General features: G+C 53.3%; 3 protein-coding genes and 1 long non-coding RNA gene across 7 annotated transcripts; 2 read left to right on the top strand and 2 right to left on the bottom strand.

The window, feature by feature from the left end:
* Nucleotides 1–238: 238 nt before the first annotated feature.
* Nucleotides 239–25116, bottom strand: PIN1 (peptidylprolyl cis/trans isomerase, NIMA-interacting 1). 3 transcript variants are annotated; one of them, XM_077977256.1, is made up of 5 exons: nt 24825–25116; nt 14922–14994; nt 11240–11452; nt 1780–1890; nt 239–832 (listed from the first exon to the last, which is right to left on the bottom strand). In XM_077977256.1, the coding sequence occupies exons 1-5, from the start codon at nt 24891–24893 to the stop codon at nt 723–725; spliced, it is 576 nt and encodes a 191-aa protein (XP_077833382.1). In that variant the 5' UTR covers nt 24894–25116; the 3' UTR covers nt 239–722. The 3 variants fall into 3 exon arrangements, with proteins under 3 accessions (XP_077833382.1, XP_014978313.2, XP_077833381.1); XM_015122827.3 differs by having other exon boundaries at nt 25016–25116; XM_077977255.1 differs by lacking the exon at nt 24825–25116 and having other exon boundaries at nt 1780–1937.
* LOC144336649 (uncharacterized) lies at nt 9930–15000 on the top strand. Its single transcript, XR_013408869.1, has 2 exons — nt 9930–10492; nt 13213–15000. It is a non-coding gene; the product is annotated as an uncharacterized LOC144336649 (long non-coding RNA).
* LOC711174 (large ribosomal subunit protein eL21) lies at nt 16819–17468 on the top strand. Its single transcript, XM_015122826.3, has one exon. It carries the CDS (start codon nt 16859–16861, stop codon nt 17339–17341), a length of 483 nt encoding a protein of 160 aa, XP_014978312.3. The 5' UTR covers nt 16819–16858; the 3' UTR covers nt 17342–17468.
* On the bottom strand, nt 22576–25116 carry UBL5 (ubiquitin like 5). Of its 2 annotated transcripts, none has more exons than XM_015122785.3 (5): nt 25025–25116; nt 24621–24687; nt 24341–24424; nt 24141–24178; nt 22576–22730 (listed from the first exon to the last, which is right to left on the bottom strand). In XM_015122785.3, the coding sequence occupies exons 2-5, from the start codon at nt 24674–24676 to the stop codon at nt 22687–22689; spliced, it is 222 nt and encodes a 73-aa protein (XP_014978271.1). In that variant the 5' UTR covers nt 24677–24687; nt 25025–25116; the 3' UTR covers nt 22576–22686. The 2 variants fall into 2 exon arrangements, with proteins under 2 accessions (XP_014978271.1, NP_001247979.1); NM_001261050.1 differs by having other exon boundaries at nt 22664–22730; nt 24945–25054.
* Nucleotides 25117–25306: the final 190 nt, after the last annotated feature.

The following is a 25306-nucleotide window of genomic DNA, read 5'->3' as shown; positions in this document are numbered from 1 at the left end:
CTGCAGTGGGTGCTGGGCCAGGTGCTGGGTTGGACCCATGAACCTTCCGGAAGCACCTGAGATGGCAGGGAAGCAGGTCTCAGGGTGCAGGTCTCAGGGTGCCGGCCCAGGGCAAGGGGGAGTCTTGGGGAAGAACGTGTAGCTGGGACTCTTAGGATGGGGTAGCTGTGATCCCCTCCCCGTGACATCGTCCCCCCTATGCTTCCCCGGGGAGAAATGAGACACAGGAGAGCGGAGCAGTGGTTCCGGGTTTAATTGGGGGTGAAAGGGTGCTGCACAGTTGCTCAGAGGGCCCATGGCTGGGCCGCACGAGTGTTTGCTTTTGCGACTGAACAGAGGAGCGTGGCCTAACTAGAAATAACTCGGTCCTCAAGTCTACCTCCAGGACCTGGGGGAACACGGGGCAGCTCTGCTGACCAGGTCTTCTCTTTGGAACACCCCTCCCACCACACTGCCCTGGGTCTGGGAGCCTCCCACCCCTGCTGAAGTCAATTCCTTAAGGGAGAATCTGGCAGTCGCAGCCCCAACTGGGGATGGACAGGGAGTGGGGACCCCAGGGCCCCTAATCTGGAAGGGCCCCCTCCCAGCCATTTTGGGAACAATAAATACTGTGTGACGGTGGCAGGGAGTGGGGGATTCGGCTACTGGCTGGTGGGCAAGAGGGGAGCTGGCGGGCCCAGCTGCCCTGCCCCGCCCCGAGGCCAGGCCTGGGCTCCCCACCCTCACTCAGTGCGGAGGATGATGTGGATGCCGGAATCCGTGAACACAGGCCCGCTCATCTCCCCCGTCCGCAGCGCAAACGAGGCGTCTTCAAATGGCTTCTGCATCTGACCTGGGAGCCAGGAGAGGTGGTGGGGGCGTCAAGGCTGGGCTGGCAGAGGACAGGATGAGGCAGGGCGGGCAGCAGCCACGACAGATGGGGCTCCTGCCTGCGCTGAGCCTCACACTCGTCCACATTCATCCGTCACCACGTTTATTGCTGGTGCTGAGCGGCGGCCCAGCTAGGGGCGGCAGGGCCATTAAGGAGGCCCTGGGAAGCCGGAGGACAGCATGAAGGATGGCAGGCAGGGCTGCGGCTGCCGCTGCACGTTTAGGGGCCACTTCGGTGGTGAACTCGTCTCCCTGGGCCTGGTTCCCAGCCCTGCCATGTCATCTGTCCCGCCAGCCTTCTCGGAGCAGGTGGGCAGCTCCTGCCCCATGCTGCCGCCCCGCCCCACTAAGACACCTGCACACCATACCCTGCAACCCATCCTGGCCTTTCCCTGATGTTCTGCAGATCACGAGGACTGAAGAGGAGGAAGAGGAGGCTGCTTGGTCCCCTCTGTCCCTGATTTCCACTCTCCTGGCCAGACAGGCCTAAACTCAGGGCCACCTCCTCTCACCCCTGGTTTCCCCACCTTTGAGAGGGATTCTGCGGGACATGCCCTGGGACTCTCAGGGCCCCCAGCCTTAAACCACAAAAAGGAAGAGGCAGAGGGCAGGACGTACCTGCCTTGGTGGGCCTGGGACGAGGACATCTGCACACAGACACACAGAGGCCGCGCCCCCACCCCCGGGTAGAGATGATTCCAGGAAGAAAGCGCTGCAGCCCCCTCCCTGTGTGGCCCTGGCCCTGCCCAGCAGAGCAGCCTCTGAAGCCTGAGGAAGGGGCTGTGCTGCCACCTGCTGGACCCCGAAGGCCGGTGTGGCACCCGGGAGCCCAGTGCCCAGACCCTCCCGGCCTCTATCCCTCAGGGTAGTGGGGGTCCCCCGACCTGGTGGGGCCCATTCCTTGCGCACCTCTGCTGAAGGCACCCAGGTCTCCCCTGGCCTTGGCTGAGCTGCAGTCGCTGAACTGTGAGGCCAGAGACTCAAAGTCCTCCTCTCCCGACTTGATCTTCTGGATGTAGCCTGCGGACATGGAACGGAATGGGAGTGCCAGGTCAGGGCGGCGGGACCTGACCAGACAGGATGGAGGGCTCCAGAGCTGGCCGGCGGGGGAGGCAGCACTTCACTCAGAAAGCCTCCCCCTACAGGCACACATGCTCCCCATACCCCTCTCCTCACACACACCTGCAGGCGCAGTCACACCTGTCCTCACCCACACCCAAGAAGAGGCGACTTTCACGTGCATGAGCACTCGGTGCACCCCGCCAGTCACCCATGAGCCCTGCAACCCTGCGGGTCTCACATCCCTGCTCCCGCTGTCACTCTCTCCAGCACACACACATGCACACACACACACACATTTGAGGGAAAATCTACATCCAAGCTGGACAGATCAGAGGAGTGCAGGAAGCAGGGAGACGCTGACCCAGGCAGGGAGCTGGGCCCCCAGGGCCCCCTGGGCAGAGGTGGGAGAACTGTCCAGAGAGGGCCCAGCATTGCCACGGCAGCCGATGGCCTCAGCTGTCCCATCTGGGAAGAACAGCCTGGCACTGGGAAGGGTCTCCAAGGCACCCTGGTGGGCTTTGCAAGGGACACTCGTGGACTGTAGCCCCAGGGTCCCAGAGGCAGGCGACACAGCTCTTCTCCTGGCTCCCCACCTACGGTCTGCATGCTGGCAGAAGTTAGGGCGGCCCCACCCTGTGTGGCCTAAACCAGCCCATCGACTCTGATTCTCCAGGAGGCGGGGGAGGCCAGGGCTGCTGGAGGAAGGAGGAACAGGGCTGCTGGCAGAGGGGGGCAGGATAGCAGCAGAGTAGCATCTGAGTGACTCATGTTTCGGGAGCCAAGTGGGGAGGGTTGCGTGTGTGTGCACGTGGTGTGTGTTGTGTGAATGTGTGTGAGCAAGTCTGTGTATGCACTCTTGTGCACATGCCAGGTGGGAAGGAATGGCTTACCGCCTTCCTGAGTCCAGGCCGCCCCCAGGAAGGTGCCCATGAGCCAAAGTCTGCTCTACCCCAATCCTCCTCTTGCTCTGACACCAACGGGTGTCCCTTCCAGTGTCTTCCCTAGGCCAGTGATGTGACAGCCCCAGCAAGCCAGGGCAGCCCTCTGGGTGAACTGCACCCACCCCCATGTACCCTATGGCCTAGCAGCCACGCTCCAGGGACACCAGTTCTTCTCTCCAACGTGAGGGTCACCCTGACACACTCAGTAGGGGGTTTCCTAACGTCACCCTGACACTTCTACCCATTGCTCCTTCTGACCTAAATGAGGCCATGACACGACTGCCGGCCAACCTGCCAAGGACACACATAGCTGACGCACCCGCCTACAGCCTGTCAGAGAGCCATGGGGACACTGCTGGGTGACCTAGCCAGTGCTAGGAGGCCTGGACACCCAACCATGGCACCTGCTGAACACACTGAACTGATCCAAGTGTCCCCAAGGCTCCTCGGCCTCACACTCCGACCTGCTTGGGACCACGATGGAAATGGTACCACCATGACAGCACAGCCATAGCTCCCTATTGGGCTGCACGTCATGGCAGCCACCAGTGTCCTGGTATCTGAGCTGGATGTCAACAGGACCTGCTGCCCTGACATCCCTTTGCCCCTCCACCTGACGGTCTTGTGCCAGTGGCTGTGACATGCGGCACAGTGCCCGGCACCAAGCAGGACCCTGACCAATGTCCCTTGCTTTCATCATTCTTCCCCTCCGTGTGGACTGCATCCCAGGGATGATGCAGCCTCTACTGCTCTGCTGCCCCATCCTTGGCCCTCCCGGCCCACTTGTCCTGGTCAGATCTGGCCATCACTCTGGGGCATTGCGTGGTGCCTGTCCGACAGGGACATCAATGCCATACAGGGCCCCAGCTTCTGTTGGGATGGCATATTACAGAGGCTTCTGCCCATGATGCCCTGGTTTGATCAGAACACCCCGCTTCCAGGGCTGCCACAGGGTCCCCCTCTGTGCCAGACACATCCACCAGTGACTCCGACTTAAATTAGATGTTGCTAGGACCCCCTCCCACCCTTCCTCTCCCTGAACTTCCAGGTATCTCCTTGGCCTTAGGCACAGAGCACTGGAGTCCCCTGTCCCCGCTTCTGTCTGGACCACTAAGCCAGCCAGGGTACCCACCTGCTTCGGGGAAGCAGGACTGCCTGCAGGCACTGAGCCTCTGAGGAGCCAGGTCCAGCCCCAGGCCCTGAACAAGCATCACCCTGCTGCAGCCCCCAGCGGCCAGGGCTGGGGGCACAGCCACAGGGATCCCTGAAATTGGACAGCCCGTCCAAGTTGTCCTCTCACACACACAGTGGCAAGCCATACCACTTAAAAACAAATAAAAGCCACACTTTGGCGCCCCCATAGCTCATATCACCCAGATCTGCCTCTGACCTGCCAGCTCTCTTGGAAAACCTTCTGCTTTGATGAAAGCCAGCAACGACTGTTTTGTTTTCCGTTTGTAGAGATGGGGTCTCATCATATTTCTCCGGCTGGCCTTGAACCCCTGGGCTGCAGCAATCCTCTTGCCTCAGCCTCCCAAGTAGCTGGAATGATTTTTTTTTAAAAAGTGCTTTCCCCTGAACCTGGGAGGTGGAAGGTGCAGTGAACTGGGATCGTGCCACTGCACTCCAGCACGGGCAACAAGAGCGAAATTCCATCTCAAAAAGAAAAAACCAAACACTTTCTTCCTGAGTTCCTGCTCTGTGAGGCTGACCTTGAGGGGTTTGGTTCTGTGTGTCTTGTTAGCTCAGCCTGCACCCGACCCCCCGACAATGAAATCCTCCTACTCCCGCCCTGCTCCCCTGCCTCGAAGACCTTGGTTTAAGCCTCTCGTCCTGCCTGAAACTTACCAGCTATCCTCTGGTCTCCCCCAGAAGCCTCCCCTAATCCCCCACTGTGTGAGGTGCCTCCCCCTGGGTGCTGCATTTACCGCCGTCCTATTGGCAGGTTGCTTCCCTGCCTCACAGTGTGGGAACGAAGGCTGCTGGGTTGGCCTTGTTCATTGCTACACCCTCAGAACCCAGCACTGTGCACAAAACAGGTGTTCATGAATGTTCAAGAAGTTCATGAATAAATGAGACAGAAATAGGCCATGGGGAAGGAGGCAGACAGGGACCTACCACGGGGCTTGAAGCAGAAATGCTGGAATCTCATGCCCTGTCTACCTGAAACTCAGGCTGTGATCCTAAGGCCAGACTTCCTGGGCCTCCTCCAAGACAACATGTCAGCCTCGATGGCACCAAACCCATGAAATTTGATGGGGGCTGTCAGGTGCTGGAGCCCCATCCTGATTCGATGTGGCTCCAGCTTAGAACCACACAGATGCAGGGTGGCCTCTCCAGGAGCTCCCAGTCTGGAGCAGGGGCCTCCACCTGCTTCAAGGTGTTCAGGACCCCCTGAAATTGTATGCAAAACAGAATGGCACCTGTCTGTGCTGGCAGACCCCAGCCAGCCTGCTCACAGCATATCCCCAAGGCCCAAGAGGACACGTTATGGGTGCTGACTCTGGACTACGTCAGGTTCAGATCCTACCTCTGCTGCTCCTGAACAATGCGAGTCTGGCAGGTGACCTTACCTCTTGGAGCCTCACTCAACTAGCCTGTAAAATGGGGTAACAGCTGTTCCCACGTTGGAGGCTGCTCCAAGGAGTGAATCAGTGACCGCTTAAGCAGCGGCTGTTGCAGAGCAGGCCCCTGACAGATCCAAGCTGCCCATCCATCTGTTATGGACTCAATGTTTGTGTCACCCCAAATTCATGTGTTAAAGCCCTAACCCCCAGTGTGGCTGCATTTGGAGATGGGGACTTCAGGGAAATAACTAGGGTTAAATGTGGTCATAAGGGTGGGGCCCTGATCCAACAGGATTAGTGTCCCCTTTTTGTTTTTGGTTTTTTTTTTTTTGAGGCAGAGTCTGGCTGTGTCACTCAGGCTGGAGTTCAGTGGTGTGATCTCAGCTCACTGTGACCTCTGCCTACAAGGTTCAAGCGATCCTCCTGCCTCAGCCTCCTGAGTAGCTGGGATCACACACATGTGCCACTACATCCAACTACTTTTTTTTTTTAGTATTTTTAGTAGAGATGGAGATTCACCATGTTGGCCAGGCTGGGTCTTGAATTCCTGACCTCAAGTGATTTGCCTGCCTCAGTCTCCCAAAGCTCTGGGATTACACGCATGAGCCACTGCGTCTGGCCAGGATTAGTGTCCTTATAAGAAGAGACACCAGAGAGCTTGTGCTCCTTCACTCCGTGCACATGCGACTAGGGAATACCATGTGAGTACACAGTGAGAGGGCAGCCATCTACAAGCCAGGAAATGGGTTCTCACCAGAAACAGAATCTGAGGGAACCTGGATCATGGACTTCTGGCCTCCAGAACTGTGGAAAGTGGTGACTGTTGTTTAAGCCACAGTCTGTGGTATTTTGTTACAACAGTCCAAGCTAATGCACCTCAGTGACCTAGGTGGGAGTGAGGGAACAAACGGGGTAGTCCTTGACCCCAAAAAGGTTTTGAGATGTGCTCTCTCCTCTGCCTTGCCGGATCATTACGCTGCTTCCAGCATACTTCCTTGAGGCTGCAGGCACCACAGGGGAAGGGGCCCGGTTGGGGAAAGAGGTGACAGGGTCAGGTCTGAGAAGACTAAGATCCAGAAGGAGAGGCTAGAGGCTGGCCCGAGGCCAGCAAGCTGGAAGGGTGCCAGTGACCTTGGGGACCTTGGGGCAAAGGGGCTGACCTGGATGCTGGGATGGGTATGTGGATAGGATGGCTGCTCATAGTCTCAGCCTCCCTGGGACCCTCCAGGCCCTGGGCATGTGAGGGGCCGGGGGTGGAGAGTAGGCAGGGAGGGCTTCTCCACGGCCCATCCTCCTTAGAGAAGGACATCGGCAATGACTCCCTCGGATCCCTGACAGCCTCTGGCTGCAGCCCAGCAGCTGCAGAGGAGCCAATGCTGGGAAAAGGAGCCTCAGCAGAAAACGTGGAGGCCCCGACTCTCTCTGCAGGCAGCCTGTCCCTTCGGGGCAAGGGCGGAGCACCAGATCTAAATGGGCACTGATGAGATTCAGCCCGCCGCCAGCTGGGGAGTGAGCTGCCCAAATCATGATCTCCTGATCACCAGGCATGAACCCTCGAGGGGAGAACATCCACTTCATGGAAGAGAAAATGAGGCCCAGGTGCCCAATGCCCACACCGACACTGCACATGAGGATGTTACCGAGTGTACCCTGGCCAGGGCCACCTCACTGCAGCCTCCTACTGACCTCTGAGGGGATCTGCCCCAGCACCGTCTCAGGCAGTATACCAGGAGAGGGAGGTCGTGGGCCAAGGTCATCATCTGTGTGCTGAGCCCACCAGGCCTCCTGTGGTCCTACCCAGAACTCTTTCTATGGGCTGTGGGGTGGCAGCAGGGGCTGCCCGTGAGCAGAGACCTTGACTTGACCTCAGCTCCCCCACTGTTCACACCCGAATGACTGGGGCTGAGGCTCCACCATGCAGAACGCACCAGCCACAGAGCCCATCGCTCCTGGATCCTCATAGCCACCCTCTCCCCATTCTACAGATGAGGCAACTGAGGCCCAGGGAATGAAGACCACACAGCTGGCACTGAAACTCAGCCCTGTACGAGCCCAGGGTGGGCCATGCTATTCTGCCCTGACCCTCCCCCAGACATCCCACCCCTGCCCACCTAATCCATCACCCAGTCCTTTCTATCCTGCCTCTTGAATCTCTCTCAGGTCTGCTCCCTTTCACTTCTTCCTCCACTTCCAGCCCCCAAGTTCAAGTCACACTGTCTCTCGCTGCAGTTCCTCCCACAGCTTCCATCATGTGGGCAGGCGGGGCTCCTGCTGACATTCCCGAATCTGCAGGTACCTACGGCGAGGCCCCAAGGCCTGGCTACTTACCAGGTGCACCTGTCCAACCCAGAGATGGGGGAAACACCCTCGCCCACCACACCCAGGCCCATGCCCTCCTCACTGTCCCATCGGCCTCAGCCTTCTGCCAGCTCTCATCAGGACCGCCTGAAGCAGCTCTGTTCTGCGCCTGGCCGCTCTGCTGACCCCCAGGAGCCCACCTCATGCCGCTCCATCCCCAAATGCCTGAGCCCTCCTACTCACTCTTATGGGGTCCGGAAGCCTCAGAACAGTGACCACTAGAGCTGGGAGGACCCGAGGGGTCATCTCGTGATTCTCTCCTGGCTTCTCCTTCCACTTCTTCCTCTTGCTCTGGGGCAACCAGAACCTCTGAAGGTTCTGCGCCTTCCAGTTTCCCTGGTCCTTGACATTCTAGCTTCCCAGATCTTTGCTGAAAGCAGAGCACTGCTGGGTTCCTCTCCTCATCCCACATGGCCACATTATGTCCTGCTGCCTCCAGGAAAGAACCCAAACTCTTCACCTGACAAGGACCATCCTCAACCTGGCTGGGACCTGCCCGTGAGAGGTCTCACCACCCCCCAGCTCCCTGCAAAGCCTTCCCCAGAGTCCTGGCTACATCCTAGCCCTAGGCCTTTACTTCTGCCCGTTCCTGTGCCAGGAATCCTTCTTGCTTCCTACTGGCTCATGAAACAAGCTGTGAGGGCTGACTCCGGGCCAGGCTTTGTGTGGCAGGATGGGAACACAGGGGAAAGAGAGAGGTCCAGTCCCTGCCCTCAGAGGTCAGGAGGCTGGCTCTTTAATCAGCCTTCAAGATTCCGTGCAAGAGCTTGGCTTCTCTCTACCATGCTTACATATAAGGCTAACGGGGGCACTTACTGTGCTAGATGCTATGTTGGGGGTGTGCATGTGTAATAACATCCTACAGGCCAGTACTGGACCAAGTGATGAGAGAGTAAAACAACAGCCAATACTGACCGAGTGTGCACTCTGTGCTGGGCCCTGTGTTACCACAACCAACAACTGCAATGACAGTGGCCACTAACAATAACAGAACGTTTACCAATGCCAGGAGCTGTTACTCCCACTTTACTGTACTAGCCAGGAGTCCTCACAACTACCCTGGGAGGTGGGTCCTATTATTCTAATACTAATTTTATAAATGAAAAAGACTTGACGACCGGGAGCGGTGGTTCATGCTTGTCATCCCAGCACTTTGGGAGGCTGAGGTGGAAGGATCACTTAAGCCCAGGAGTTTGCGACCATCCTGGGCAACATGGTGAAGTCCTCTCTCTACTAAAAATACAAAAATCAGCCAGGTGTGGTGTTATGAGCCTGCGGTCCCAGCTACTTGGGAGGCTGAGGTGGAAGGATCACCTGATCCCAAGGAGGTTGAGGCTGCAGTGAGCTATGACACAGCAAGATCCTGTCTCAAAAGAAGAAGGAGAAAAAGATTGAGGCCCAGAGATGTTAAGTAACTTGCTCAAGATCACACAGCCAGGACCCGGCAGAGCTGCATAGCAACCCAGGCTGTCTGGGCATGGTTGAGGGATGGGTTGTTTGGAGTAGGGATAGCCCAGGAGGTTCTGGGGACTCTGAGAAAGGCTGTCAGACACAACTTCCTGCAAGAATGGAAATTGTCTCTTTTTTTGAAATGGAGTCTCGCTCTGTTGCCTAGGCTGGAGTGCAGTGGTGCGATCTCAGCTCACTGCAAGCTCCACCTCCCAGGTTCATGCCATTCTCCTGCCTCAGCCTCTCAAGTAGCTGGGACTACAGGTGTCTGCCACCACGTCCAGCTAATTTTTTTGTATTTTCAGTAGAAACGGGGTTTCACCATGTTAGCCAGGATGGTCTCAATCTCCTGACCTCGTGATCCACCCACCTCGGCCTCCCAAAGTGCTGGGATTACAGGCGTGAGCCACCATGCCCGGCCAAGAATGGAAATGTGTTTTATATTCCCGCTGTCGAAGATGGCAGCCACCAGCTAAAGTATGACCAGTGCAACTGAGAAACCAATTTTTGATATTATCTTATTTATTTATTTTTGAGACAGGGTCTCGCTCTGTCACCCAGGCTGGAGTGCGGTAGCATGATCTCGGCTCATTACAACCTCTGCCTCCTGGGCTCAAGGGATCCTCCCACCTCAGTTCTCTGAGTAACTGGCACTATAGGCATATACCACCACATCCAGCTAATTTTTGTATTTTTTGTAGAGACAGGGTTTTGCTATGTTGCACAAGCTGGTCTCAAACTCCCGGGCTTAAGTGATCCTCCCGCCTTGGCCTCCCAAAGTGTTGGGATCAGAGGTGTAAGCCACTGCATCTGAATGGTAATTTTAATTAATTTACATGGAAATAGTACATGTGGTGAGTGGCAGCCAAACTGGACAGCTTTACACAGGGCTCTGCAAATGATGGCCTGCAGGCCAAATCCTCCCTGATTTTGTAAATAATAAAGTTTTCTTGGCACACAGCCATGACCATGTGCTTGCTTACATATTGGTTATGACTGCCATCCAGTTACAAAGCAGAGCTGACGGAGACTGCATGGCCCACGAAACCTAAAATATTTACCATCTGGCCTTTAAAGTTTGCCACCCCAGTGCCAGACTGCAGAGGAAACACAGAACAGAGCAGGGAATAGCTTCCTCCCTTAGGTCAGAATTAACTCACTAGCTCTGCTGGCACTCACTACCTTTCTTTCTTTCGTTTTTTTTTTTGAGATGGAGCCTTGCTTTGCTGCCCAGGCTGGAGTGGAGTGGTGCGATCTCGGCTCACTACAACCTCCGCCTCCCGGGTTCAAGCAATTCTCCTGCCTCAGCCTCCCGAGTAGCTGAGATTACAGGCACGCACCACCACATCTGCCTAATCTTTGTATTTTTAGTAGAGACAAAGTTTCACCATACTGCCCAGGCTAATCTCGAACTCCTGACCTCAGGTGATCTGCCCTCCAAGGCCTCCCAAAGTGCCGGGATTACAGGTGTGAGCCACCGCACCCTGCACGCACTCACTACCTTTCTGACCACTCTCTCTGGACCCACCTATGTTTGTGACTCGGGCCCCTACTGGATGATATTACTATTGACAACAGTTCCCACAGACTGAGGGCCCACTGGGCAAAATGCATTGCCTTATTCCCTTGAACTTTCACAATGGTCCTCAGAGGATGCCCATTTTACAGAGAAAGCTGAGTCTAGGGGAGGTGACATGAGTCCCCTCTCAGAGGTCACAGAGTTCACAGAGGCACAGTACTACCTGAACCCAGGTCTGCCAGTCCCCGGGCTGGGTCCTCTGCCCCTACCTGGCTCACCCTGAAATGCCAGATGGAAAGGAAAGAGAATGGCTGCTGTGAAGGTCAGGGTCATGTCATGCACTGGTGTTTTGGTGTTGGCCAACACCAACGCCTGGTAGCTGAGCAAGCTGGGGTGAAGGGTCTGGTGTGACTTCTACAAAGGCCCACCTGGGAGAAGATCCCCTCCCAAGCCTTTGCCCTTGCCCTGCTCACCGTTGATCAGCTCCAGGGCCTCCTCCTTGGTCCGGGTGATCTTCTCCTGCCGCCAGGACGAGGGCCGCCTTGACTGGCTGTGCTTCACCAGCAGGTGTGAGCAGCGGACCCTGGCGGGCTCCCCCTGCCCGTTTTTGCCACCACTGCTGCTGTTGCCGCTGGGCCGCTCCCACTGGCTGGCGTTAGTGATGTGGTTGAAGTAGTATACTCGGCCTGGAGGGGAGGGCAGGTGGGAATTCAGCTAGGGTTGTGCTCCCATGACACCACCTGAGCCCACAGCCAGAAGCCAGGGTAAGGGCCTGGCTTGCAGGGGGTGCCTTCATTCAACAAATCCATGGCGTGTTCACCATGTGCCACAGGCTCTCCAGACATGAGCCAATGTGGCAGGATACAGTCCCTACCCTTAGAGAGCTAACATTCTAGGTGAGAACAGACAGGTGCTAAACAAGCAAACAAAACACAGGATAACATCAATCCCCGATAACTTCAAGGAGGAAAATAACCCAGGGTGATGGAAGAGAGGAAGTTGGGGGACAGGAAGTTTACTCGAAGCATGCACTCAGCAGGCAGACCACCTGAATTCAAATCTGAATCTGCGTTCAAATGTGATCTACCTTCCCTGGGCCTCAGCGTTCTCACCTGTAAAATGGAGATAACAGTTCCTACCTTAGGGTCATTGAAAGGACTAAATAATAATTTTTTAAAAATTTAAAAAGGGCTAAGCGTGGTAGCTCTCTCCTGTAATCCCAGCACTTTGGGAGGCCAAGGTGGGGTGGATCACCTGAGGTCAGGAGGTTGAGACCAGCCTGGTCAACGTGGTGTAACCCCATCTCTACTAAAAATACAAACATTGGACCAGGTGCCGTGGCTCACACTTGTAATCCCAGCACTTTGGGAGGCTGAGGCGGGTGGATCATGAGGTTAGGAGATCGAGACCATCCTGGCTAACACGGTGAAACCCCATCTCTACTAAAAATAAAAAAAACTAGCCGGGCATAGAGGCACACACCTGTAGTCCCAGCTACTCGGGAGGCTGAGGCAGGAGAATCGCTTGAACCCGGGAGACAGAGGTTGCAGTGAGCTGACATCGCGCCACTGCACTCCAGCCTAGGCGACAGAGCAAGACTCCATCTCAAACAAACAAACAAAAACAAACATTGGCCAGGCACAGTGGCTCATGCCTGCACCAGCACTTTGGGAGGCTGAGGCAGGAGGATCACCTGAGGTCAGGAGTTCGAGACCAGCCTGGCCAACACAGTGAAACCCCATCTCTACTAAAAATATAAAAAATGAGCCGGGCATGGTGGCGGGCACCTGTAATCCCAGCTACTGGGGAGGCTGAAGCAGGAGAATCACTTGAATCTGGGAGGTGGAGGTTGCAGTGAGCTGAGATTGTGCCACTGTACTCCAGCCTGGGCAACAAAAGCGAAACTCCACCTCAAACAAACAAACAAACAAACATTAGCGGGGTGTGGTGGTATATATCTGTAATCCCAGCTACTCGGGAGGCTAAGGCAGGAGAATTGTTTAAATCTGGAAGGCGGAGGCTACAGTGAGCCAAGATCATGCCACTGCACTCCAGCCTGGGTGCAAGAGTGAGACTCTTGTCTCAGAAAAAACAAAAACAAACCAAAAAACAGGCTGGCTGGGCTCAGTGGCTCAGGCCTATAATCTCAGTACTTTGGGAGGCTGAGGCAGGTGGATCACCTGAGGTCAGGAGTTCAAGACCAGTCTGGCCAACATGGTGAAACCTCGTCTCTACTAAAAATACAAAAATTAGGCAGATGTGGTGGCAGGCACCTGTAATGCCAGCTACTCAGCAGGCTGAGGCAGGAGAATCACTTGAACCCGGGAGGCGGAGGCTGCAGTGAGCCAAGATCATGCCACTGCACTCCAGCCTGGGCGACAGAGTGAGACTCTGTCTCAAAATAAATAAATAAATAGAAGTAAATAAATAAAAAATAAAAAATTAGCCATGGGTGGTGGTACATGCCTGTGGTCTCAGCTACTTGAAAGGCTGAGGTGGGAGGACTGCTTAAGCCTGGGAGGCAGAGGCTGCACTGCAGCCGGAGCCACACAGTGAGACCGTCTCCAGAAAAAAGAAGAAGAAAGCACCAAATAAGCTTACACATCTGCAAAATGCCTAGGACAGAAACTGGCACACATTAAGAGTGGGATAGCCTTTATTATCTCCATTGTATAGACGATAAAATGGAGGCCTCACCTTCTGCATCTCTGGGAATGGCAGCAATGAGTAACATTACTCTGTTCCAGGCACATAAAGGGGGAGGGAGGAACTGTACTCAGGTACTTCACACCTGAAAGCTCTGCTCTTAGCTACTACACCGTGCACAGTGTTGCAGAGCTAGGAACCAGCATTACTGGTGGCCAGATGTTACCCAGGGAGTGAGGGGTATGAAGGAGTGAATACTGTGAACAAGAAGCTGGAAGTAAAGACCCTACTGGGTGCCACTCCAAAGGCTGACAGTTCGCCTGGGTGACATGGAGTGTCGCCCATAAAGGAAGTCATCAGGGTTGAACCGAGCAGACACAGCAGAAATGGGCCCAGGGCTGGGCAGAGCATCCGGTTTATGCTGGAGGTCCCAGCCACAGGCCAGGGCTAGAGCAGAATGGGCCAGAGCACGGGCTCCAGGGGCAAATGCAGCTGAGCTACGGACTCACTCTAAAACCTTGGCAATGGGCTCTATCTCTCTGCACCTCAGTTTTCTCATCTGAAAAATGGGGACTAGAGAATAAGGAGATCAAACCTCACGGGGTTAATGAGGAGAGTCCATGTATCCAAAGCGTTCACCAGAACCTGGCACTCAACCAAGGAGAATTATTACTGCAAATGCGATTGCTATGGGCTCTGGAGGCAGCAGAGTGACTCGCGACCTGCCCACAGATGCTGGGCCTGCTACTCAGGAGTTTGCTGTGACACGGGCGGGGGGATCTGGAGGCAAACTGCCTAGGTCCTAATCCAACCCCCAGCCCCTGGAATGATCTTGGGCGAGTTCCTTCAGTTTTCTGGCCTCAGTTTCCTTGCTGGTAAGAAAGGAAGTAATAACTATCTGGCTCCCGGAGTTGTGGCAATTCAGAGAGAACTTAAAGCGCTTGACACAGAGACAAACGTGCCCTGTTACTGGCAATATTATCATTGTGGCTAACCGTTAAATCGGGCCTAAGCACAGGGGCCATCGTCTGGCAGAATGTCACCGGCGATGTCGCAGACTCAGCATTAGGTGTACACGGTAGGGGTGTTAGCAGGGGTAGGTTGTGGACCCGAGGTCGGGCAACACCCTATGCCCTTTGCAGGGTACTGGAGTGTCCCCTTCCCAGGGGTGCCCCCGGGCCCAGCAAGGTGCAGAGACGTCCCCCGGGGGCGTCAGGTGCATTAGGCCGAGAGGTATCAGCCGGGCCGGCAGGGCCAGGGCCATCGCCCCGGACTTCCCGGACCCTCACCCGCCCAGCCCCCTGCCTCAGCTTCCTTTGGCTTCCTGGCGGCTCCTGAGGCTCGCAGTCCCCACAACAGGGTGGGCCGGGGCCGTTACCCCGGGTACGACGCGGAGGAGCCAGGACCCCACAGGAGGGAGGCACCGCTGCCGCCGCGCCCAAGAGGTGAGCTCGAGCCCTGCTTACGCGGGCCCGCGCGGTCCCGCCCCAGCCCCGACCCCCGCGGCACCTGAGCTGCGGCTCATGCGCTTCTCCCAGCCGGGCGGCAGCTTCTCCTCGTCCGCCATCTTCCCTCCTGCCGCAGCGCCTGCTCCGCCTCAGCCGCGCCGCCGGTCGCCCGCGCCCGCCCGCCGCCGCTGCCTATTGGCTAGACGCGCTCTGCAACGGGGCCTCGCGGCAACGCCCATTGGACGCCCCAACCGTCCGGATTGGCTTTCTGGCCTTCTATTGGGTAGAAGAGAGGTTGGGCGGACCCTCCCACGTTATCCCTTTGCCCCGCCCCCGGCCAGCCTCAGCCTGGCTCCGCCCACTCGCTCTCCTCGGCTCCTGAGTGGTCCGAAGCGACGCGGCCCCGCCCTTCTCAACGCCCTTTAGCGAGCGCCAAAAAACTCCCGACCCCTTCTTGGCGCGCCTCGCCGCAGAGCCCACCCAGGCGGGACAGAGCTTATGGATTGGCTAATGCAGCAGCAACTCCCGCCTTCCTGAGCCGTTCCCGAAGGTCCGCAAGCCGCCAGCCCTCTCATGCGGAAGCGTCTGGCTGCTGCGGGGGTAACGGCGGTCGAGGTGGTACTTGGGCGGGGCGGTGCTGCCTCTGCTGTTGCCATAGCAATGCAGTTGCCTTGGAGATGAGCACCTAAGTGCCCGATGCTTAAATTTGGCTCCTCCATCCTCCCTCATTCCACCTGTTTCCCCAGATGTCCAAAGCTAACCCAGCCTCTTTTATTTTTTGCAGGGCCAAACTTTTCCCTAGGCTCTGGACCCAAACGCCTTCCACGTCTTTTGGAACCTGCTTACTTCCCTTATTCCTTCGCAGTCTGGCTCCTTCCTCCATCCTGGGTGACCAGTGGGTGCCGACATTGACATTCATATAAGAACATGGAGGAGGTGCAGGTGGGAGGAGATGAGCTCAGTTTTAGCCAACTTAAAATAGAGTCTGCAGAGCCCGTGGGACACAGAGGAGGTATTTGGGACCCAGGGTTCGGGAACTGTGGGTAGATACTGTTGAAGACACTGACAGCAAACAGTTCAACTACAGTTCACCTAGCATAGAACCCTATGTGACCGCTAAAAAGAATGAGGCTGAGTGAAGTGAACTCAGGGAAAACTGCCCACAACAAATTAGATGCAGGATGCAGTAGAAGGCTAAGAGAAGTCTAGAGCCAGACTTGGGTTTAAAGCCTGGCACTGCCACTTGCTATGTGACCTTGAACTGATTACTTAATGTTACTCTGTACTTTGGTTTCCCAATCTGCAAAGTGGGGATAAGCAATAATACATCCTTCTGTTTGATGTGAAGATTAAATAAATTAATCCACATAAAGCACTCAAGCCAGGCTAGGTGGCTCACACCCGTAATCCCAGCATTTTGGGAGGCCGAGGCGGGCAGACAACCTGAAGTCGAATTCAAGACCAGCCTGGTAACATGGTGAAACCCTGTCTTTACTAAACATGCAAAAATTAGCCAGGCGTGGTAGCGGGCACCTTTAATCCCAGCTACTCGGGAGATTGAGACAGAAGAATTACTTGAACCTGGGAGGCAGAGGTTGCAGTGAGCCATGATTGTGCCACTGCACTCCAACCTGGGCAACAGAGCGAGATTTCATCTCAAAAAAAAAAAAGGCGAGTGTGGTGGCGCACCTGTAATCTCAGCTACTCAGGAGGCTCAAGTGGGAGGATAGCTTGAGCCTCAGAGGTCGAGGGTGCAGTGAGGCTGTGATTATGCCACTGCACTCCAGTCTGGTTAACAGAGCAAGACCCCATGTAGAAAAAAAAAAAAACCCACCTCCAAAAACAAAAAACAGTGCCTGGCCCATACCTAGGATATGTAGTGTTAACTGGTATTGTCTGCCGGGTGAAAAAGCAAGTCATAATATGGTACAGCAATTATAGTATGTATGAAAGAACAGCCTTTCGGTCGGAACCGCCATCTTCCAGTAATTTGCCAAAATGACGAACACAAAGGGAAAGAGGAGAGGCACCCGATATATGTTCTCTAGGCCTTTTAGAAAACATGGAGTTGTTCCTTTGGCCACGTATATGCGAATCTATAAGAAAGGTGATATCGTAGACATCAAGGGAATGGGTACCGTTCAAAAAGGAATGCCCCACAAGTGTTACCATGGCAAAACTGGAAGAGTCTACAACATTACCCAGCATGCTGTTGGCATTGTTGTAAACAAACAAGTTAAGGGCAAGATTCTTGCCAAGAGAATTAATGTACGTATTGAGCACATTAAGCATTCTAAGAGCAGAGATAGCTTCCTGAAACGCGTGAAGGAAAATGATCAGAAAAAGAAAGGAGCCAAAGAGAAAGGTACCTGGGTTCAACTGAAGCACCAGCCTGCTCCACCCAGAGAAGCACACTTTGTGAGAACCAATGGGAAGGAGCCTGAGCTGCTGGAACCTATTCCCTATGAATTCATGGCATAATAGGTGTTAAAAAAAAAAAAAATAATAAAAGACCTCTGGGCTGAAAAAAAAGAAAAAAAAAAAGAAAAAAAAAAGAAAAAAGAAAAAAAAAAAGAAAAGAAAAAAAAAAAAAGAAAGAACAACAAAACCAAAGCAAAGGAAATTTATGAAGAGATCACTTATAGAAAGATATCAAAGATATAAAGCATAAAAAGCAAGCTGCTGAACAGTATGAGTATTAAATTATGTATAATTATCAATTACCTGTTAAAAAATAAATAATATGCCAGGCACAGTGGCTCACGCCTGTAATCCCAGCACTTTGGGAGGCCGAGGCAGGCAGATCACAAGGTCAGGAAACCGAGACCATCTTAGCTAACATGGTGAAACCCCGTCTCTACTAAAAATACAAAAAATTAGCCCTGTGCGGTGGCACGTGCCTGTAGTCCCATCAGCTGCTTGGGAGGCTGAGGCAGAATCGCTTTAACCCGGGAGGCAGAGGTTGCAGTGAGCTAAGATCATGCCATTGCACTCCAGCCTGGGCGACAGAGCGAGACTCTATCTCAAAAATTAAATAAATAAATAAATAAATAAATAAATAAATAAAAATAAGTAATATGTAATTATCACAATTATATAAAAACTATAGATTTATATCACTAAAAACTTCTGGATTCTTTCCAATATGTTAATGACTATCACTGGAGATGCAGGTGAAGGAAGAAATTAAGAATTTAAGTTTTAGGCTGGGCATGGTGGCTCACACCAGCACTTTGGGAGGCCAAGGCGGGAGGATCACCTGAGGTCAGGAGTTCAAGACCAGCCTGGCCAACATGGTAAAACCCTGTCTCTACAAAAAATACAAAAATTAGCTGAGCATGGTGGAGGGAGCCTGTAATTCCAGCTACTCGGGAGGCCGAGGTAGGAGAAAGACATGAACCCAGGAGGTGGAGCTTGCAGTGAGCCGAGATCGCACCACTGCACTCCAACCTGGGTGACAGAGCGAGACTCCGTCTCAAAAAAAAAAAAAGCGTAAGTTTTAATAGAACATTTTTTACAAGCATGTATTAGCATAATAAAAATACACTTTTTTTTGAGACGGAGTTTTGCTCTTGTTGCCCAGGCTGGAGTGCAGTGGCACTATCTCGACTCACTGCAACCTCCACCTCCCTCGTTCATGCAATTCTCCTGCCTCAGCCTCCCGAGTAGCGAGGATTACTGGCATGCGCCACCATGCCCGGCTAATTTTGTATTTTTAGTAGAGATGGGGTTTCTCCATGTTGGTCAGGCTGGTCTCGAACTCCTGACCTCAGGTGATCCACCCACCTCGGCCTCCCAAAGTGCTGGGATTTTGGCCACTGCACCTGGGCAAAAAGATACTTTTTTAAAAAAATAATTTTAGGGCCGGGCGCGGTGGCTCAAGCCTGTAATCCCAGCACTTTGGGAGGCCGAGACGGGCGGATCACGAGGTCAGGAGATCGAGACCATCCTGGCTGACACGGTGAAACCCCGTCTCTACTAAAAAATACAAAAAACTAGCCGGGCGAGGTGGCGGGTGCCTGTAATCCCAGCTACTCGGGAGGCTGAGGCAGGAGAATGGCGTGAACCCGGGAGGCAGAGCTTGCAGTGAGCTGAGATCCGGCCACTGCACTCCAGCCTGGGCGGCAGAGCGAGACTCCGTCTCAAAAAAAAAAAAAAATAATAATAATAATAATAATTTTAGACATGGGCAGTTAGAAAAACAGTGGGGTTTTCATGTACGCTTCACCCAGCCTTCCGTAATATTAGTGTCTTAAATAAATAATAGAACAAAATTCTCAACCAGTAGGGACTTTGTTTCCCAAGGGACATTTGGCAACATCTTGATACATTTTTGGTTATTACAATATCTTCAGACATTTTGGAGCAGGAGATGCTACTGGCTACTGGCATTTAGTATTATATGCCAAGGATGCTGCTAACATCCTGCAAGGCACAGCCCCAACCAAAAGAATTATCCAACCCAAGGGCTGGGCGTGGTGGCTCACACCTGTAATCCAGGGCTTTGGAAGGCCAAGGCAGGAGGATTGCTTGAACCGGGAGTCTGGGACAAGCCTGGGCAATATGGCAAGACCCCATCTCTACAAAAATTCACTGGGTGTGGTGGCACGTGCCTGTAATCCCAGCTACTTGGAAGGCTGAGGTGGGAAGATCTTGAGTCTAGGAGTTAAGAGGCTGCAATTAGCCATAAGCTTCCCACTGCACTCCAGCCTGGGTGACAGAATGAGACTGTCTCAAAAAAAAAAAAAAAAAAAAAAAAAAAAAAAAGGCCGGGCACAGTGGCTCACGCCTGTAATCCCAGCACTTTGGAAGGCCAAGGTGGGTGGATCACGAGGTCAGGAGTTCAAGTCCAGCCTGGCCAAGATGGTCAAAACCCATCTCTACTAAAAATACAAAAATTAGCTAGGCGTGGTGGCAGGCGCCTGTAATCCCAGCTACTCGGGAGGCTGAGGCGGAGAATTGCTTGAACCCAGGGAGTGGAGGTTTCAGTGAGCCAAGATCGTGCCACTGCACTCCAGCCTGGGCGACACAGCGAGACTCTGTCTCAAAAAAAAAAAAAAAAAAAAAAATCCAACCCAAAAAGGTCAACAATGCCAAAGCTCAGAAACCCTGCCATAATATAATTATCAACACTAAGAGACCAATATCAATATAATACTATTAACTAAACCACAAATTCCACCCCCGGTCCTGTTATCCCACTAGTGTTCTCTTTATGTTTCAGGGTGGGTGCTCACTGCTACTGGAGTGTCACTGTTTCTGGTCCCTCGAAGTGGACAGAGCAAGGAAATATATATATATGTATACACACATCTATAGGTACTAATATATCTATTAAACAAAAACCTTGAATTCAGACTGATGCCTCCAAATCCAATCCTACAAGGTTCATTTTAAGCACTCCCATCTCCTGTTTTATTTGTAACTTCCTTCTCCACAGTGAGACACCCAGCTCTCTTATTTGTTCAACCCTGTTTGTGTGTATTACATGGGCCCATATGCCCAGACCTACAAAAGTAGTTTCAAAATTGCTAAATCATGGCTGGCCTAAGGGCTCACACCTGTAATCCCAGCACCTTGGGAGGCTAAGGCGGGCGGATCACTTGAGCTCAGGCGTTTGAGACTAGCCTGGTCAACATGGTGAAACCCCATCTCTGCTGGAAATACAAAAAATTAGCCAGGTGTGGTGGCTCCTGCCTGTAGTCCTAGGTACTTGGGAGGCTGAGGCAGGAGAATCGCTTGAACCTGGCAGGCAGAGGTTGTAGTGAGCCGAGATTGCATCATTGCACCCTAGCCTGGGCAAAAAGAGCAAAACTCCATCTCACAAAATAATAATAATCAAAAATAATAATTAAAAAAAAATAAAGCATAGAAAAGCAAACTGTGGAATGGCATATAAATATTACAGAACATATAATTATCCCCGTATGATGAAAACTCTAGGTCATTTCAGAAAGTTTCTAGAGTCACTTAAATGTATTAATGCTCACCACTGGTGGGAGGAGTGGTATAAAGAAATAAGAAATTCAGGGCCGGGCGCAGTGGCTCACGCCTGTAATCCCAGCACTGTGGGAGGCTGAGGCGAACAGATCACGAGGTCATCATGGCTAACATGGTGAAACCCCAGCCCTACTAAAAAAATTAGCTGGGCGTGGTGGCGTGCACCTATAACTTCCAGCTACTCAGGAGGCTGAGGCAAAAGGATTACATGCTAAGGATCAATCAAAATTCAAATGTAGCTGGGCACGGTGGCTCAAGCCTGTAATCCCAGCACTTTGGGAGGCCGAGGCGGGTGGATCACGAGGTCAGGAGATTGAGACCATCCTGGCTAACATGGTGAAACCCTGTCTCTACTAAAAATACAAAAAACTAGCCGGGCGAGGTGGCGGGCGCCTATAGTCCCAGCTACTCGGGAGGCTGAGGCAGGAGAATGGCGTGAACCCAGGAGGCGGAGCTTGCAGTGAGCTGAGATCCGGCCACTGCACTCCAGCCTGGGCGATAGAGCGAGACTCCGTCTCAAAAAAAAAAAGAAATTTCAAATCTAAGCCAGGCGCAGTGGCTCATGCCTGTAATCCCAGCACTTTGGGAGGCCGAGGCAGGCGGATCACGAGGTCGGGAGATCGAGACCATCCTGGCTAACTCGGTGAAACCCCGTCTCTATGAAAAAAATACAAAAAATTAGCCGGGCGTGGTGGTGGGCACCTGTAGTCCCAGCTACCCGGGAGGCTGAGACAGGAGAATGGCGTGAACCCGGGAGGCGGAGCTTGCAGTGAGCGGAGATCGCACCACTGCACTGCAGCCTGGGCTGACTCCATCTCAAAAAAAAAAAAAAAAAATTCAAATCTAGTTGGTCTGACTCTTGAGGCTGAGCTCACGTAGCCACACTTATAGTGCCACACTGTCTGCTATCACCTTATTTTTGTCTTGAAAAGAAGTGCCAGGGCCAAGCATGATGGCTCACACCTATAATCTCAGTACTTTGGGAGGCCAAGGCTGGACGATCGTCTGAGGTCAGGAGTTCAAGACCATCCTGGGCAACACAGGGATACCCTGTCTCTACAAAAAATTTTACATGGTATGTAATCCCAGCACTCAAGTGAGGCAGGAGAATTGCTTGAATCCAGGAGGCAGAGCTTGCACTGCACTCCAGCCTGGGTGATAGAGCGAGACTCTGTCTCAAAAAAAAATAAAAATAAAAAAGTTTTAGCAGGCATGGTGGTACACACCGCCCAGCTACTTGGGAGGCTGATGCAGGAGGACTGTGTGAGTCCACTTCAGGGCTGCAGTGGGCTATGATCGCACCACTGCATTCCAGCCTGGGTGAAAGAGCAAGACCCTGTCTTAAAAAAAAAATGGTGCCAGGAACTGTGGATGTTTAAACATGCTTTAAACTCATCTATACCTCCTCAGGTCTGTGTGATTTCAGAATCTTAATTCCTAACAATTCCATCTACTGTCATGACCTGGAGGCTCTTTGGTCTATTAGGGTGACAATAATCCCAGCGTCTCTTGACCTTCAGACACCCACAGCAAACCCCAGAGCTCTCTCTGGGCTCCTACACAGACTCCCAGCCTGCTGGTCTACTCTGCCCTCATGGATCCAGTTGATCTGGAGCTCTTATTTCAGCAGGTACATACTGATGGTGCAGTGATGACCTAACAGCGACCAATCCATCCATCACTAGACAGCTCTCATGCAAAGAGACAGCAACAAAGCAACATCTAAGTCTTTATTAAGGTGAGTTTTTACAAACAAGCATCTATCCCAGTGTGGGGGATGAGGATGGGAAAGGAGAGCAGGGCAGCAGGAAGATGAGGATTCTCATCTATTGGTAATAAAGCTCCAGGTTCATCCCATCGTGGATTTCATCTGAAGGAAAGGTGTTAAGGAATCCTGACTCTGGCTTCCATCCCCACCCCTCTCATCCATTCACAGCTGGGTCAGGGTGGCCTGAGGTCTCAGTTCAGGGCTAAGGAAGCCCATTTTGGACCAGGCCATTTTTATTTGGAGAGAACTGAAACTTTACCAAAAAATTTCTGGCTGGGTGCAGTGGCTCACACCTGTAATCCCAGCACTTTGGGAAGCTGAAGCAGGTGGATCACTTGATGTCAGGAGTTTGAGACCAGCCTGGCCAACACTGTGATGTTTAAACACAGTGAAAACCCATCTCTACTAAAAATACAAAAAAGTTAGCTGGGTGTGGTGGTGGGCACCTGTAATCCCAGCTACTTGGAGGGCTGAGACAGGAGAATCGCTTACACCCAGGAGGTAGAGGCTGCAGTGAGCCAAGATTGTGCCACTGTACTCCAGCCTGGGCAACAACAGCAAAACTCCATCTCAAAAAAAAAAAAGTTTCTGTTCCTTCTAGGCCAAGTGTAGTGGCTCATGGCTATAATCCTAGCACTTTGGGAGGCCGAGGCGGGAGGATCACTTGAGGCCAGGAGTTCGAGACTAGTCTGGAAAATGTGGCAGAACCCCATCTCTACTAAAAATACAAAAACTAGCAAGGAGTGGTGGCACAGGCCTGTAATCCCAACTACTTGGGAGGCTGAGGCAGAATTGCTTGAACTCGGGAGGTGAAGGTTGCAGTGGACCAAGACCGCGCCACTGCACTCCAGCCTGGGCGACAGAGCGAGACTGTCTCAAAAAAATAAATAAAATAAAAATTCAAAAAGTTTCTGTTCCTTCTGCACAATAGATATACCTAAGTCTCACCCCACCCTGACCTACTGTCCAGCACTCAGGTGGAGGTCAGTAATAAATATTTTGAACTTGAAGTCAAACTTTCACCAACTACCCTCTCCCCAACCAAATAATTACATAGCTCCCATGTTCTTCTTTTTTTTTTTTTGAGACAGTATTTGCTCTGTTGCCTAGGATGGAGTGCAGTGGCACCATGTCGGTTCACTGCAAGCTCCGCCTCCCCGGTTCAAGCCATTCTCCTGCCTCAGCCTCCCGAGCAGCTGGGACTACAGGCGCCCGCCACTATGCCCGGCTAATTTTTTTGTATTTTTTAGTAGAGACGGGGTTTCACCGTGTTAGCCAGGATGGTCTCGATCTCCTCACCTTATGATCCGCCTACCTCGGCCTCCCAAAGTGCCGGGATTACAGGCGTGAGCCACCGCGCCCAGCCTAGCTCCCACTTTCTAAGTGCTCACCATGTGCCACGTACTAAGTTAAACACTTAATAAACATTATCTCATGCAGACTTTAGTTTGGAACGAAGATAACCGAGGCTGGGTATGTAGATGCTTCCTCAAGAAGTCACACAAAGGATACAGTCCCCCAGAGACACGTGGTCCTTAAAAATCGTGTACCTAAGGAAAAGAGACATTTCAGAGATAAGGCTAAGTAGGCTCTTCAGCCTGGAGGCCGAATGAGGTAGCCCAGCCTAAGCAAAGGGCTGCTTGCAGCGCTCCCCCAAACCAAAACCTTCCGGCCTAGTCCAGTCCACCCAGTGGCTCTACTACTGCACTCACCACTTCTTCAGGACAATCTTGTTCCAACGGGTGCCAGTTTGGGCTGCAATCAGCTTCTTAAGGTCCCCGATAGTATCATCCGTGCTGGGCGCAGAGGAGTTAAGGCAAATGGGAGCGGTAGAACGAGGAAGAGGACATTCCAGGGCTGAATACCATCTGCCAGGACCCCATCCGCCCCCTCTCCCGGGTTTAACTAAAACCATCCGACAACGGATTGAGTTGCCTGCCTCACGCCAAGCACCCCTGCGAGTACCACTGCCTCTCGGCTGCCAGTGGATACTTGCATTTAACGCGGACCTTCTTCCCCAGACGGTCGTTGCAAACAACCTCGATCATCCTAGCTGGAGCTACACAGAGCAGTGGGGTGGGAAGTAGCAAAATCAGAGCTTCGGGCGTCTCCCAGACCCAGAAGCCCCAGCCTACAAGTCTCCCAGTCCCAGGCCCTAAAATTCTCGGTTACTGAGCCTTCCGTTCTGCTCCCAACCCCCCGCACTCGAATACTCCCAGGCCAAGTCCCCTGTCCCAGGGCCGCGAACCCCAGGCAGCCGCGCATCCGCCCCTTCTCGACGCCTGAATGCCCTGACACGAAACTCCCTGGCCTCACCTCCCACCGACCCCAGACCCTGGGTGGCTGGGTCGCGACAGCTTTCCCCAACTCCGAGCCTCTCCGCTTGACCCCCTCACCTCGAATCGCCTCGAACCTGCCGACGCCACTAGCTCCTCACCCGAGCGCAGAACCCCGGCTGCAGTTGACGCTGGGAACCGGAAGCGGAAGTAAAAACGCGGGGCCGGAAGTCCCGCCCCTAGCCAGGCGGTGTGGTCAACACTGGCTCAGGTTCTTCCGGGTCTGCAGTCTGTTGTGTGTTTGCGGTTCACAAGTACGGTTTCCGTGACCCAAGGCTTGGCAGGGGGACGCCTGCGGTAGGCGCGTGGGGTAGAGAGGGGGGTCTTGGCGGGTGTGGGGCC

Source organism: Macaca mulatta, chromosome 19, assembly GCF_049350105.2.
Source record: "Macaca mulatta isolate MMU2019108-1 chromosome 19, T2T-MMU8v2.0, whole genome shotgun sequence".
In the NCBI taxonomy this organism is placed as follows: domain Eukaryota; kingdom Metazoa; phylum Chordata; class Mammalia; order Primates; family Cercopithecidae; genus Macaca; species Macaca mulatta.
Note: the sequence above shows the minus strand (reverse complement) of the source record. Positions and strands in the feature narration are given on the sequence as shown.

Bases quoted from the DNA above. Each gene is read 5' to 3' on its own strand.
- LOC711174 (XM_015122826.3), top strand. From the start codon at position 16,859: ATGACGAACACAAAGGGAAAGAGGAGAGGCACCCGATATATGTTCTCT.
- UBL5 (XM_015122785.3), bottom strand. From the start codon at position 24,676: ATGATCGAGGTTGTTTGCAACGACCGTCTGGGGAAGAAGGTCCGCGTT. The intron at 24,179-24,340 runs GTGAGTGCAGTA...TCTTTTCCTTAG, and splicing joins AAGATTGTCCTGAAGAAGTG to GTACACGATTTTTAAGGACC. The intron at 22,731-24,140 runs GTATCCTTTGTG...CCTTTCCTTCAG, and splicing joins CCACGTGTCTCTGGGGGACT to ATGAAATCCACGATGGGATG.
- PIN1 (XM_077977256.1), bottom strand. From the start codon at position 24,893: ATGCGCGGCTGCCTGGGGTTCGCGGCCCTGGGACAGGGGACTTGGCCT. The intron at 1,891-11,239 runs GTGAGCAGGGCA...CCATGTCCGCAG, and splicing joins GGCCCTGGAGCTGATCAACG to GCTACATCCAGAAGATCAAG. The intron at 833-1,779 runs GTGCGCAAGGAA...CCTGGCTCCCAG, and splicing joins CCTGGGTGCCTTCAGCAGAG to GTCAGATGCAGAAGCCATTT.